Raw genomic sequence first — 15,867 nt, 5'->3', positions numbered from 1 at the left:
TTCATACGCTCGCAGCACAGTCAGTAGAGCCTGATTGAAATATCTCTATGTTTGGTCCTACTGGTTAATCCACTCACTTTCCCGCTGGCACCACCATCAGGTTATACAGTACAATTTGGATTTTCAGTGACATGCCTCACCTTGTATGTGGAGAGCTGCCATCAAAGTTTGTACGATCACAGTCCCCAGAAATGCGAAGACAGTCGACTCCGGAGTCCGACCCTGTAAGTAACTCTGGGGAAGAAGTATAACTATGGACACGTGGTCTGCAGAAAAGCTCTGTTCAAATCTACATACTATAAATATTGAAGATAACGTGCTACAACGTCACAAGGTGTCAGGCACAACTATGAATAAACAGAAAATCTACAATAGAGGCAAGCTTTAAGTTTCACTACTGATCTTGGGAATAGATTGACCAAAAGAAAACTTCATCGGTCAGTGATGAGACTCATTACATGAGGCTGAAAGCTAAGAGCATTTTCCAAAAGTGAATTTCAATCTGGAATAAGATTTATTTTTCAATCAAAATACACTTTTGAAATTAGGTCAATTATCTCTGCCTTAGCAGAAAGTTTTTTTTAAAGTTTCTCTAAAGACAGACAAAACTAAAAAACAGGGAAGTATGTAAAAACATTTATTGTTGAGGATGTCTTATATTCAGCAGTGCATTTTACCAGTCTTGTGGTTTTATTATAGTACATATTCCGTATGTTGAGTCTTACACCCAGGTTTACAGGTACAAAAGAAATCTCAGCAGTGAGTTGTATAGATTTATGTGGTACACACATGAAAGTGTGCGCATGTGCGAGTTTGAGATGGCATTTTATAATTAATGTACATACATAATATAGAATCACAGATTATTATCATCAACAGGTCCAAGCGAAGAAGCGGTTTTTCGACTGTCCACCAGCAAAGCACGGTCATGTTAAAACAAAAAGGTCAGGGAAGAAACACCAGCAGATATGATCGTGGAAGAAGTACAGATATAAAACACAGGACTCTCGTCACAGGAATGTGAGGATGTTTGGTCGAGAGAAAAAAAGGTTGTTCATAAGTGGTGACGTCATGCCAGACTACTGTTCCTATTACACATAATGCGTATTTACAAAGTTTCAAGTAATTTCTGATTTAGTCCGGTTATCCCCATCTCGAAGCAGGCTTGTGTACCTAAGGAGGTTCCGTTTGAGGCACACATGGCATGTTGTCACCTGTCACATAATGATTAACACGCCACTGCTCAGACGCTGCTGGACGACAAGTCAAAGTGTTTTCGTGAGGGAGGATCGTAAAATTTCGTAAATTTTACGATCTGTACACAAGTTTCGGGGGGGGGGGGGGGGGGGGGGGGGGGGGGTCCATCGAAACGTTTCTCGAGTAGTCGCACCCTAGAAGTACAACTGAGGTTTGACACTAACCGTTAAGCCAACTGTTACTCACATCTCACTGAAATAGTAGCTGAAATTTCTTTTAATAAATGACCCACAAGACTCTTGCCCAGGTTTGTACTGTGTAGAAGTGACTGCAGCTGACAGAGCCAAAGCCTGAACCAATAACCACCGAGACCTTTTGATATTTTGAGCACTGCATTTGTTAGTCTTTGGCATTGTTGGGCATCTGAGATACCCAGCGTGTTGAGCAGGCATTTATTACATCGGCCTAAATAGAGTTAACATCCCGTTGTATTTTACAGAAATACCAAGCCTTCCTATAATTTCCTGTTAAGAGATATAAGGGGTCGGAAAATAACCAACATCAGAGTCTGAAATCGTATCAACACAAGATCTTCAGTGAGAGTAAAACTAAAGGAGTAATACAAAAGAAAACATTATTCACCGATACTTACAGTATTATATGAGGGGATGAGCCAACACTATGTTGTGTTTATCAGACTTCCAAGCAAGCGTCCTCTCATCGGCTGACAACAGCAACAACTGAGGAAGTTCTTGCACACACAAACTGTTTCACACACACACCAGCCCAACAGGGTGACTCCAACAAACGACACCTGCAAACCGCACTGCTCAAGAAAAGTGATGTAATCATTACTGGATCATTACTATATGGTACAGTAACTGACGGCAGCACAGTCACACACGGTAGTAGTCATGGACTCTGAGCAATTCCCATCGTTCTACTGACAAACTGCTGGATCAATACAGGAGTTCCACTGGAATCTGAAGCCTCAACAGAAACCCATCATGGTAGAGGACACAGGGCTTTTGACAATGTTAGTCAAACATGTTATTGTTGTTTCTTTTACTTGATAATGTTCATGTTTACTTCACATGATTATAGCGTAGTATAAAAGGAAAGGAGCAAGTAAAAAGTCTGGACAGATCATATAAAGGCTAAAAAAAAATAAGGAGCAGCTGAAATGAAATGACTAAAAACTAAATCAGATTTACACCTTCGATATGACAACATAATAATAATAAACAAAAAGTATGAACAAGCGTATGGGAGAGGGCAATTCCAGTTATTTCCCTTCTTCTCAGATGTATGTTCTGGTTGCGCGCGCCTTGCCCCACGGTTTGGCACAAGACTAAAAGTTTCCACACAGTGAGATGAGACCAGGGCATTGGCTGAAATTATTCCACATGGTGAGATGAAAATACAGGATTGGCTGGGAGGCAGGTCGGGCTCCGCTCCTACAGGTCGCCTTCCACTCGCTTCTTGCGGACTAGATGGGAAAAGTAGATTGGAAAAGAGACAAAAGCATAAATTTTTCCCAAAATCAATTGGGCGACAGATGCAAAAAAAAGAAGAAAAAAAAGCAAGAACTGTTAACATGCAACACAACCTTTAACCTCCACAGGCCTGTTAGTTTATCATAAAAAACACACTGAGTGAGTCATCTTGAGCTATATGGTCAAAGATTACAGCTATTTCGACAGCATGTGTCAGCATGTACAGAAAAAACAGGAAGTGAGATGTCGTCACTCTCGTATGTTTTATATAACACCGTGTCAATCGTCATACTGTTAATGCAGTGAGGGCTCCGTTCAAAAACTGTGAAAGAAAATCACTGTTATCATCGATGCACTGACACACTGTGACCACACCCATGCATCCGACCTGTGCTACCGCAGCTCTGACGGGAGGAGGAGGAGCTAAAAGAGAGCAGAGGTCGTCACTGTGGACTGATACTACACGTTGTAAATCCAGACAAGACAGATGTTTCAGACTGGCTACGTCACCACAATTTGTCATGAGACCCCTCGTGGCAATTTGATGGGCAAGTTTAAACAAATCTCAAATTGTTGTGTTTGTGTGTGTCCTACCCAGGTCGTTGTTCTTGGTGATAGCTGCGGCAGCTCTGGAGCGAGGTCCTTGCTGGTTGAAGTGGTAACCGAACTTCACTATGCTGTTGTTCTCTTCCAACATTTTAGCGATCTCCATCTCTACAGTAGTGCCCAGCTGCTGCCTCTGAAACACACGCACAAAAGTACACTGAGGTAAAGATCTGAGCGTCGCAGTCAGAACGTCACTTGTCTTTTATTGCCTGAAAGAGAGTGAATCAGACCACAGGGTTACGGTTTAGCTGCTTTCGCCACAGCTTGAAACTCTGAACTGGTCATTTAATTTTTATTCGGGCAGTGGTCTGTGTTGGTTGGCATTTTCTTCAACTGCACAGTGTACGGCACAAACATTTTCTACTACTTTAGACTGCGTGAAGCCACTCCTTTAAAAAAAAAGGGTATTCCCATTATTAATCTACACAGATCCTGAATAATGACAGAAATATATATTTTTTTTTTAAAGTGAGAAAGAGAAACAAACACATTATCATCATAATATTTAATTTCAGAAGGAATATCTGGTACCTGGTTGTCTATCTTGATCTCCGTGAGTGTGTCATTGTCTCGCAGTGCATCAACCAGAGCTTGCACCCCTACCCCGGTGATAAAGTTGGTCTCCAGGTTTAAACTTCGCAATGTTTTGTTTTCCCGCAGCATGTCACTGAACGCCTGAGACGAGGAAACAGACGATAGAGCAAAGGTGTAGATTTGAAGTTGTCAGGTGTAAAACAAAGCCATTTTAAAACCTCCAAAAACCACACCCACTCACCACAGCAATCGGGTCGTTACTCCGTGTTGCCGCCAGGCTGAATTTCTTGACATGCGTGTTCTTCTCCATGGCTTTGGCGAGGTCTTTCAGGGTGGGAATGGGAATGTTCTGCAAAAACCAACAAAGACACACTGTTGCCATTGGTCCGGGGACAGACGAGTAAAGACCAACATACAAACACTTGTGTTCCTCTGTACCTTGATGTTGTTGAGGTTGATCTCTGTTAAGGAGCTGTCGTTGCTTTTTATCCTCTGAAGGGTTTCTTCTACATTAGTGGGATTCGGGGGCTCGTCAAACACTGGATTCATCTTCTCCCCTTTGATCACATCTAGAGGAGACACGGGGGTCAAGATGTTGATCGTTTTGGCACCTTTGAAATAACCTGAGTTCAATTCTATGACAGTACTTACTGTTGTAGCCTTCTTTAGTCCCATCGTAGGTCTGACTACTGGTGACCAGCGTGTGAACACCCAGGATCGCTGCAAACCAAAGCAAACCATACACTCAGTGGCCGCGTGGAGGAATCGGTGTGTTCGCGTGTGAATGGAGTGGTAACCAAATCAAGAGGTCAAAGTGGTTTTATTTAGCTCAGTGGGTCTTTTTACTCTCCCATTAACACAGAGTAAAAAGACAGAGCCATTAGAAAGACAGTCAGGGTGAGAGGAGCTTATGTTTTACAGTCTTAAAAAGCCATTTTCCAAAGGTATTAATTCATTCTCACCTGCTAGATCACACAGTTCTGTGTCTGTGGCGCTGGACAGGGCTTCCTCTAATTCTGGGTCGAGTGTTGTGACATCTTCCTGGCGCGTTTCTATTGGTTTCTGCTTAGGAACAAATGCTTTACCTACAGAGAAAAGAAAAAAAAGGAGAATTTAATTCAAAATCTAAACGCAAAAAAAAGATGATTCAGCCCTTACAACAAATATACAGGCTATAAATTACATTTTCAGCAGACAGAAAGGGTGTGTCCACGCAGGCTCAGACTCCGGTTTATGGGATGTTGCACAACACTCCCATTTCTATAAAACATGTCCAACGGCTAATCGTCAGTTAATGTGGCTCATTATTCTTCTACAGCCATTCCTCTCGTCTTGCCTTGTGCAACCGTCATAAGACTACATGACCACCAAGTTAGTGTGTGCGTTTGTATATGTGTGTTTTCGCCCACAAGCAAAATGGACACTTTCCCAGATAAAGAAACTGTATAATCACTACACATACTAAAGTTTAACACCAACATTAAACAAACCTTGCATCTCTAGTCTTTAAACATTTTACTTTTTTTCTTTGACATCAAGCAGTAGCACATTTCATAGCACTTCCTTTTAATTTCTACAATGGTAACACACACCTAATTGGCTCTTTTACTGAAATCAATTAAATGATTTATGCTTTAATGCGATGCACAGATCAAGTTTGACTTATTTTTAACCATAGCTCGCTGAGGTCTTATCCAGAGGGGCTTTATGTGAGAATGTAAACATCCCCACATGTTGCTGGGGACATTTTTTGGAAATGTTCCTGCCAGCCAACATCCAGGAAATGTCAAAGTGAGCCCATGTGAGGATAAAGTAGGAAAATCTCTGGAAGATTCAAAGCGAGCAGGCGGGTACTCTACCCAGGCGCCACCCCTCGCCTGAATGTTGTGAACAAGTCTGACTGGGCCATCTCTCCTGCTGTGTTCTTCACATGTGAACGGAAAACTGTGGAAAATGATCAGATCTAATTTTCCAGTTTCATGTACTAAAACAGCTCTTCACGTTTACAGTGGACTAAATACTAATTACTTCCACTGGGACTAAATGCTTTTAAAATGAGATAAAATCAAGTGGAATTCTTGTTGCGGCCAGCGTCTAATTGTACTGTCTACTCTGACAAGGAGGAGAAGTGTGAACAGAAATGTGCTGTTTAAAGAAGTCTGGGCCTCCTCCTATTTTACACAACCTACCATCAGTGTTTGAGCTCAGTCCAGCAACGACTGTCTGATAACTATGGTATTGCCATGGTTACCTATCTTGGCAAAGAAACGGAAAGAGCGAAGGAAGTCGCGGAACAATGACTTCAGTCTAATCTGAGCTGCACTGCTGGGGCAACAAGCGCTTGCAAGGGGGCAGAGAGACCATCCAGAGTCTATACGCCGGTCTCCTGTAACAAAAACACCCCAAGAACGGGCCCTCCCTCTATCCCTACATCTAACTGCTCCAACTGGTCCCTAGTGGGGGCTCTGGCACTTCCTGAAAGCCAGCAAACAGTAAATACAGCCATCAGGCAGCATGTGTGCCAGTCCCACTGGCACACATGCTGCCCTCAGAGGAAGGACAGAGAGGACACAGGCACTGAAAGGCCTGAAGTCTTATCCCTGTATACCCTATACCAGGGACTAAATGGGGCAAACACATTAGGGTACAACTTTGTACCCATGTGGAGGAAAAACAGGAACTAAGAACAGCGTCTGTCTGTCTGTCTGTCTGTCTGTCTGTCTGTCTGTCTGTCTGTCTGTCTGTCTGTCCGACCGTGAAAGAAAAAAATCACACAGGCTGTAAACAACCAGTTCAAACCAGATTAACCCTGGTTTACTCTTCCAGATAAGTTGGGCTTGTAGGGTTTGGCTGCAAATAAATGTTTTTTTTCATTATCGATCTATCATTTATTTCATGGAATATTCCAGTCATAGCTTTGTCTACAAAATGTCAAATAATAGTGAAATATGTCTCTAGAAATTCCCCCAGCGCAAGAGCCAAATATATCCAGTTTACTATCATGTACAGCAAAAAAATGCATTCACAATCTTCGAACATGGAATGTTTTGCATTCCTGCCTAAAAATGGTTCAACATGATTATTGGATTATGAAACGGTTTCTCATTAGTTTCTTCAATTCAACTTATCTATTAATCAACTTAAGTAATACTTGTGGATTTTTTTCTTTACGAGAAACTGATTATTGTTACAAATGGTAATTCTTCCATTATGAAAGAAGCAAACTGAACACTGGAGGAACGTAATCTAATAACAACAATTACGCTCATCTTTCTATTCAACATTTAATCAACTTCTACAAAAATCCATCCAGACCGTTGCAATGTCAAGGATGTTGACAAAGCCCAAAGGAAATCAAGGACCAATTGAAGGTATGAACATTTTTTTCTAAAGTAATAGAGAAAAGTAAAAAAGTAATAAGGCCTGACCAGATATAATAACATTTACCTGGCTAAACGGCTGTAGTGGTTGCCATGGCATATAAGCAGGCACAATCTGTGTGTTTTACAGTGAGGAGACTCACACACACATGACCACATTATTTATCAGCAGGGGGTGAGTGTAACAAGGGGAAGAGAATCAGCCACATTCCACGGAACCACCAGAGTGATTTGAGTTTTCCATGTTGTCATAGTGTGTGCACACACGCTTGCGCCAGCACACACACACACACACACACACACACACACACACACACACACACACACACACACACACACACACACACACACACACACACACACACACACACACACACACACACACACACACACACACACACACACACACACACACACACACACACACACACGGAGCATAATTTCTAACAGGCCAGGGTTGGGTCTGGGGGAAGATGTCAGTTCTGTATTTCCTCTCCAGCTAGGGAGTACTGTTCAGATCTCTGGAGATACCAACAAGACGAATTCCTCTGGAAAATCATTTCTACTCAGTAATGTTTTTAATCTACCCCCATTTTTTTCCCGTCATGCTGTCACCTAAGCATCTCCTTTATTTTCCTCTCTTCTACAGAGTGACTACCACATGCACAGTCTTTCTTTCTGTCTGTCCTTTGATTTCTCAACAGCCTGCTCATCAGATCGACTTCAAACTTTGCGTGGGGATCACTTAGGACCTGAGGAAGTGCGGTGTCGACTGTCAAGTTTTTTTGAGGAGCATTTCTCGAGAATTCTTCTTTTTTTTTTTTTTTAAAGAGAAACTTTAAAGGACAGTTGATACGGGAAATGTATCCACGCAACGGACGTCATTGGTTACCATAAAAGGTGGCTGCTCCCGGTCAAAGCACGAATTTTTCCTAAAAACAAGTTGCAGCTACAAAAGCCTTGCACAGGAGTATGGGACTAGTTTAGACAGCGACCCGATCTCTACAAATTTGAAATGGATTATCACAGCAGAGCAACAATATGCACCGTCACCTGATACAAAAGCATCCTGGAGCGACAGCAAGACAGCACCATTTTGTCTACAAGCATGATGGCTGCTGTCATGGCAATGTAACGTTACACCGTCGTATAGTTGAGTCACGATACAAAGGTCCACAGCTGGACTCTCACTACACACGTTCAATCAGTGAGCAAAGCCAAAAAACTTGAGAAATCACTTCAATTCAAACAAGGCTTTAGGCTCCAATTTGAAGAGCCTCTCCCTAAAAGCCCACACAGCCTGAGGCTCAACTACAAACATATCAAGTCATGGTTGTTACGTTGCACGGGGACGGTGGAAAACCAAGGTCGGCCCGTCAACGCACACAGCAAAGCGGTATCCGCAGAGGACTGCAAAAACGTTACGGATGTTTCAACGGGCCACTGCCGCGGACATGATTTCTCCTGGTGCTGATGTGTTTGTGTGTGTGAGAGAGAGAGAGGGAGTGGGAGGGGGCTGATAAAAAAGAGAAAAATAAATATACAGAGTAACATCAATAAATAGACCGATTCAAGACATCCATTACTAACATTGCCTCCTGTTTTGACACGCCCTACCTCTTATCCCCTGGTACACACACACACACACAGACACACACACCTCCCCCACACTGCTGTATGTTGCATAAGAGCAGACATGTATTACTAATACATGCAAAGACAGCAGAGCAGTAATTACTGCCGTGTGTCTGGACTGCTGATAAAGACACAAAAACACACGTTGGTTCTCCATCAACTGAGAAGTACGACCCTAACGTGTGTTAGCACTAGGGCTTAACATATACCAGTGACAATTTTGGAGGGACGCTCGAACATGTCGTGGAGGACGCATCTATGATTTTAGGTCAATGCAAGTTGAAGAGACTGTAAATATGAACACACACCTTTTCTCTCCCCAGTAAAGGGAACTATGTCCTCTCGGTCCTTGTAGTCCATGGCTTCCTTCTCCAGGTATTTGAGCAGACGATCCCGGTTGAAGGCTCCCGTATCGTTCTTGAGGGTTTGGTCCTTCTGACGTAAACCGGCTGGGAGAAGGGCATTCTAGGGAGCGGAAACAAGGAGACACATTAGCCCCCCGTCCACTGATGAAGACTTCAATACAAACCACTACAGGACCGAAGGCTTTCATCCATTAACTGCTAAACGCTAAATTGTATTTGGTTTCTTCATTTTAATGTGAACATCAAGGGAGAAATATTCCAGTGGGCTGCCACACTGTTGTCTAGTCTGACAATAGTTTAAAGGTAGATTTACAAAGTAGAAACTGGCTATCTGAAAGCAAACGCAAGAATATTCCGTGCGTCCTGTGAGGTGGCTGGCATCAATGCCAGATGTACAGTAGGGGGTTCAGTTACATGAAAAGAGAAAATGCATATACTCTGAACTAGATCAACCCCACTCATGTAAACCAAAACCTTTAAGTGGCAACCTTTAAAGGACTTTAAAAAACGTACATAAAAATGCAAACAATTATGGACAAGTAGTTCTAGGTGATTCAACAGGAGGGAGGTGAACAACGACGTGGGGACATTTAGAAAGGTTTGTCTAGTTAGTCTATGCACATTGCAACTCTTCAAACAAAACATCTTCTTGTTTTTGAGCACAAAATTGCTTTGTCTAGGTAATAAGATCCAGAACATTTTTATTTTCCCACTGCATCTGGCTGTTTCCTGTGTGTGCAGTGGGTTAAGATGGAATTTAAATAAAACATCCAAGCCCCGGAGGGATTAAACTTACTTATTCATTATACTCTACAGCTCTGCTCACAAATAAAAACACTAACACTTGGCAGCCTGCTGACAGAGTTATTAAAGCCACGACGGCCTCTTTAAATTATTCTCCAAACCGTACAGACTAGAAGGACCGGTGGGAGGGTACAAAGGAAAAAAATCCACCCATGGATTGGAATTTGGATGGATTTTAATTTCAATGCACCCCAGGAAATGTTAACGTAATGGTGAGGTATAATATATTTTCTGGTGAATTCCCTCTCCCTCAATCTGCTTCAGCCATTTCAAATTTCTATGATTCACATACATTCAGTGATTAAGCACAAAAAAGGTGTAATTCTTTAAATGTTTTGTCTAAGATAGTAGTTATGTTTGAGAGACTTGATTACAGCTCAAAGGATGTTATGAGCATTTGTCTTTACATTTTCAAATTGTCCATTTCCCAATAAATGCCTCCCACTTAAAGAGCCCTGGAGCTCCTCCAACCCCCGCTGAGCGCTGACCTCAGGATCCATCTCCTCGAGGGCCGTCTCCAGCTGTTTGAGCTCCTCCGCCGACAGTTTGTTGAGGATTTCATCCTCGTCGATATCCTTGTACTTCTCCAGGTCCTTCTTGTACGACAACGCCATGGTGCCCGCTATAGCTTGCTAAGTCAACCCTGAGCAGCAGACCGCAGCCACGCTGTTTCTTCCTGGGCTCGCTGCTCCGGAACGAGGAGAGGCTACCTGAAGACAAACCATGGGAACACGAACAAATAAACATTTGTGATGATGATTCCGTTTACTGAAACTGACTAAAACGTTGTAGTTACAGACTGAGGTACACATTGTTTATCGCATCCCTGTGAAACAATAGTTGAACACAGCTGGGCCGGATAATGCAGCCATGCAGTGATGCAACGCACAACACAGCTGGAACAAAGGAAGAACTTTCTCAAGCTCAGAAAAAACATCTGACCACTCCTGAGAGAATCACCCTGAAACTCCTTGTAAAAAAGAAGCTTTCTCAAGTGGATATGGAAATGCGTGAACATATTTTCCTTCTTGGGACTAAGTGGCAGTAGCAGTGGCAGGCAATACTGGAGAAAACACTGAGTAGGACCATATCACAACAGTTAAGATTAAATACGACTCAGACACGCGAATGAGTTAGGGAGTGAGTGTGTTTCCCGTTTAACTAAATGAGGAGGCCTCGGTTCCTTCTCCCACGCCACAGCCCGAACACAGAATGACCTCATGATGTCCCTGCAGCACTCCACAGATGGTCTTTGTCCTAATCGCTCACATGCATTTAACTGCGCGCACACATTTAAACTCAGCCGAAACTCGCTCTTTCCCAAGAGCATGTTGGCTCATGCTACAGTCCAGGTGGAGAAAACAGTTCCGATGTTTATATACCGAATTGGTTCAAGTACTTAATCGCAGTTGCTACCTGATAATGCCCAGGACTACAAAGAAATATTCCATCATCAAACCCAAGTCATTCACGTCAACTGTATTGAGTAGAGCAGATTTTAAAAATCCCCGGGTTTCAACCCTGTGGCTTAGCCAAGGATTCTTTAAACATTTAGTGCCACTTCCCTGGAACTGCCTGAGAGATTTCTCCAGTTCAGAGGAATTCCCTGACAAGTCTGACACAGTGCTTCGTCTCCACAGACCAGGCTCTGTCCTGAGCAAATTCTCTCCCTCACTTCATCCATTAGATCCTCCACCACTACCCGCACCATCTCCCGAATGATTAGGAGAGGCAAGGCAGGGGCACTCACAAGCTGGGCTTAAAATGTCAACAGCGATGGTTTCAATAAAGGCGTGTGAACATAATGATCTGCAATAATAATCTCACCCTAATGCTCTACTGCGCAGCAGCTTAAAATGCTCCTGTCAGATATTATCAGAGCTTCTGGAGCAGATGAGATAAGCCAATGAAGCTGCGAGGAAGCTGAGATAAGTGTGGTAGAAAGTAAAGAGGGCAAAATAAAATTTCAACTTTCTTCAAAAGTCTGGCCAAAATGAGAATGTCAGGCTGTAAAATAAAATATCAAACTTAAATTTTTATAAGCTTTCAGAAGAAAATCCTGGATATCAACACACCGCACTCAACTGGTAGAGTACCGGCAAACATCCAAATAAGATTTAAAAAATGACGAAAAATTTAGATTAAAGATTAACCCAAGCATCCAAATCATGTGAAAACTATTCTGTGTGCTCCAACCATTACAGCAGTTGTGTGTGGACTTCATGAAGAGCACCAGGATTTGTTTCTAGTGATATCTTTTACAATTAATACTGAGATGACATGAGACTGGTCACATAAAAAACATATAGCTTTTTTTATTGCTCATTGATTTAAAAAATGCATTAATAAATTCTGCCTTCATAGCGTGCCAGGTTTTTCAGAATCTACTTTTCAAATCTTTTCTAGCCAATGGGAGACTTGCCCAGACATACTGTTGTGAGATGTGCAGAGACCAGTGATGTGATGACATTTCTAGCAAGGATCTGGAAAAAGCAGGGGTCCCAAAGCCAGGGATAAGCATAAGTCCCACACCCACCCACCCACCCACACCCACACCCACACACCCCCACACACACACACACACACACACACACACACACATATAATGCACTTGTGACAAGATCAGCTTAAAAAAAACACCATTTACCACATTATTCCACTTTCTCATAAACACTTTTCGCTTAACTGACATATAATTCATCACCATTTAGGACAGCAGGCCACCGTTTACAGCGAGGCCTGGTACTTTTGGCCGTGCAGGCTGAAGAGTAATGTAGCATGCAGACAGCGATAATGGTGGCGATGAGTGGGCTCAGGGCTGGGGTGGAGACACTGAGCGGATCCATTAGTCCAATCTGATTGATTCCTTTCTCCTTCTTCTCTCCGCTAATCCTTCAAGACAACAACAGATGGCCCAAAGCCAATAATACTGCAAACCTGTCTGCACTCTACACTCACCTTGAGCCCTCCTTCAGTGACCTTTGCACTTGGGTTACTGTTGGGTACACGTTATGAAAGCCCATAAGCTAAATTTACAAAAAAATATATATACTCATGTTCTGTATGTGTGCATTGAAAGACCAAAATTCGGATGGCATTCTGCGAGGTATTAAATCACAGAAAAGGGGACAGTGAATTGTAAAATACCTGTTTCTATCTTTGTCATCAGCATCTCCAATAAATCTTGCACCTATGTTCAAGTGTCTAAACATGTTGAAGGTCAAAGGGTCAGGCTTCATCGTCTTGAAAATAAATAAATGAATACACGCCATTATTGGGGTCATTTAAAATACGATATGAGACATCATCCCAGATATCTCTATCTCTAATATGGAAATAATACCTTCGCCTGCACAAATAACTTTAGTTTAACTCTGTCATTTGAATGTGCTACTTTAGATCTGAGAGGCAGAAGCTGGACGAGCAGCTCAGTGAGATGAACAGGAAACCCTGGCTGGTTATTACATTATTACAGAGCACCACCCCAGAAACGCACAGAAAGACTATAGTTAGAATGACCCAGCTCTGATACACCATGGGACTAGAGTCTCAGGCAGTTCCTCCTCTCGCCCACTCTCCTCCAGCTTTAGTATCTATCCTTCTGTCTCTCCACCCTGCTGTTTCTCATTTCTCCTCTGTACTCCTCATGTGCATCCTCCTAAGTGTCAATACATTATAGAAAAACACATGGAAGGAGACAGAGAACAACGGAGGGTCTGATCATGCTGTCACTAAGATCTATTCACTGCAATACACAAACAAGTACAAACAAAAAATGGTTGTTAGGCAAATAAAAAGTATTTAAATAGTAGTGGTTGTTTTAAATTAGATCTGTAGTTTTGTTCAATTTAACAGTCACTGAAACTATAAGTGACAGAAAGAAAACAATCAACATTTATGTTGTCCATTCACTCAGCTCTTTTTCCTTCTCTTATACAGATGCTGGTAAGGGCCAGACAGGACGTGGGGTGTTTCTCAAGCATGATTTCTTTAAGAACATGTTCTGGCTGCAGCTCGCTGACATTATCATGTAGTGAGAACAGATTTCATTGGGGGAGATATCAGGCTCAGCGAAGACTCACAAAGGCTAGAGTATGAATTTTTGGAAGAAAAAACAAAAAAGGTTTGAGGAAGATTGGCCCTTTCACACCGTAGGAACAGCTGATAAGAGCCACTCACCACTGTGGCTGCATTACACCGGGAGTGAAAGTGGACACGCGCAGCCAGGTTTCGCCCTCAAAGTGAAAGGTATGCAGGTTGAACAAAACCCAATCTGAGGAGCCTGTTTATCTGCAGCAGCACCGCGCCGCTGACGACGCCAACATCGCCAGAGATGCAGTGTCAGCAGTCACCAGGACATTCCACTCGTTCAATACCTGCTCCACAGCTTCAGCAGGCCAGAGGGAAGTTTTGCAGACGTCCTCCTTCAGACCTGAACCACACCCTTCATTCAACACTGAGCCCTGGTGGTCAAACATACCTTTGTCAACACACGCACGCGCACGCGCACACGCACACACAAACACGCACACAAACTCACACACGCACACACACACGGACACGCATACACACACACACACGCACGCACGCACACACACACACACACGTCAGTTGCCTTGCTGACCTTCCCACAAACTAACCAGTAGTGCTGCTGCCAACGCCACAGCCTTCCCCCCACCACGCACACGCTCCTTCAATAAAAGACTCATATGAATATCCTCATCACACCGGACAGAGACGAGATCCATTAGGAGACACTCGCCGTGGTGTCGATCTCAAATACCTCGAGTGAATGACGACCACTTGAGCCGCCTCGCCCACCTCCCGTTGACACGCCGAGCAAAGGAGCGACGGCAGCTAACGCGTCCCTGACATGTTGATGATAACCTGCTCGCTCGTGCGGCTCTCGGTTGCCGCCGCTCGGCTACAGTCGCCGCTCGTTGAGACGAGAAACAGTTCGAGCCAAAACCGAGCCGTCCGTCGGACACTTTCCTCGGCAACATTTTGTCGGATGCGGCGATGGCCAGTCGAGGGGAGTCAGCCCCGACTGGACGCGGCTAGCGGCTAGCTAACACGCTAGCCCCTCCAGTCAATGTGCTAGCAGTTCTAGCTTTAGTGCAGCCGGCTACAGAGCGAGTGACAGGGTGTGAAAAGCACCAAAATACGCGAGCTTATCTGTTCCCTTACCTGAGGCCAACGGGACAGAGCCAATGAATGTCCAAACGAGACCAGAGTTCCCAGAGAAAGCGACTCGTCCAGCGCTTGATTCCTCTCACTGAGCCCCAGGGCGGTAACACAGGAAGAGAGCGCAGCGGAAAGTTCTGCGAGTGACGTCTGATCGAGCCAATAGGCAAGCGAGTCTGCAAGGCCCGCCCTGTTTAACTAGGAGGACCAATCAGATTGAGAGGCTGGAAATCATAAGATAAAATAAACAAAAGTTGATTTTTTTTTAAATTATTATTAAATAAGACCAAAAATAAAAACGTAATTAAATTAAAATTGAAAGAAGAAAGGAAGACTCTTATTTCAATACTATTATTACAATTTGAGAAAATAAACATTTGTCAGAAACAGAATGATAGTGATCAAGATTGAAGCAATTAATGACACACAATATCGTGATACCAGGTTAATGTCAACTGTTTTTTTTAAATTTGAAAGTTGTGCGTGAAAGTTGTGAGTGATTTGTGTGTTCAGTCTTGTATCCCTGGCTTCTCAATACCTCATCTCCTTCTCACGTGTATGTAAAATTAAACTTTCTGTCTTTTCTCTTTTTACAAAGACGGACACAGAACCCAGTGGGGTTTTCTCCCAACCTATAACTTTACCATTGACTTTAGAGATCAAGGA

The 15,867-nt window shown here is 43.2% G+C and overlaps 1 protein-coding gene across 1 annotated transcript; it reads right to left on the bottom strand.

Annotated features, from left to right (window-relative positions):
• Positions 1-623: 623 nt before the first annotated feature.
• On the bottom strand, positions 624-15,357 carry tmod2 (tropomodulin 2). The gene is made up of 10 exons (XM_035627871.2): positions 15,205-15,357; positions 10,506-10,727; positions 9,157-9,313; positions 4,796-4,918; positions 4,485-4,553; positions 4,272-4,402; positions 4,075-4,182; positions 3,831-3,974; positions 3,288-3,432; positions 624-2,686 (listed from the first exon to the last, which is right to left on the bottom strand). Exons 2-10 carry the CDS (start codon positions 10,629-10,631, stop codon positions 2,655-2,657), a joined length of 1,035 nt encoding a protein of 344 aa, XP_035483764.1. The 5' UTR covers positions 10,632-10,727; positions 15,205-15,357; the 3' UTR covers positions 624-2,654.
• Positions 15,358-15,867: the final 510 nt, after the last annotated feature.

The sequence above is a fragment of the Scophthalmus maximus genome, chromosome 4 (assembly GCF_022379125.1).
Source record: "Scophthalmus maximus strain ysfricsl-2021 chromosome 4, ASM2237912v1, whole genome shotgun sequence".
Lineage (NCBI taxonomy): Eukaryota > Metazoa > Chordata > Actinopteri > Pleuronectiformes > Scophthalmidae > Scophthalmus > Scophthalmus maximus.
The sequence above is the reverse complement of the archived record's forward strand: the minus strand, read 5'-3'. Positions and strand labels throughout refer to the sequence as shown.

Excerpts from the sequence above, each read along its gene's own strand:
- tmod2 (XM_035627871.2), bottom strand. The coding sequence starts at position 10,631 with ATGGCGTTGTCGTACAAGAAGGACCTGGAGAAGTACAAGGATATCGAC. Across the intron at positions 9,314-10,505 it reads TCGAGGAGATGGATCCTGAG|AATGCCCTTCTCCCAGCCGG; the intron begins GTCAGCGCTCAG and ends TCCGCTCCCTAG. Across the intron at positions 2,687-3,287 it reads CACCAAGAACAACGACCTGG|TCCGCAAGAAGCGAGTGGAA; the intron begins GTAGGACACACA and ends TTTCCCATCTAG.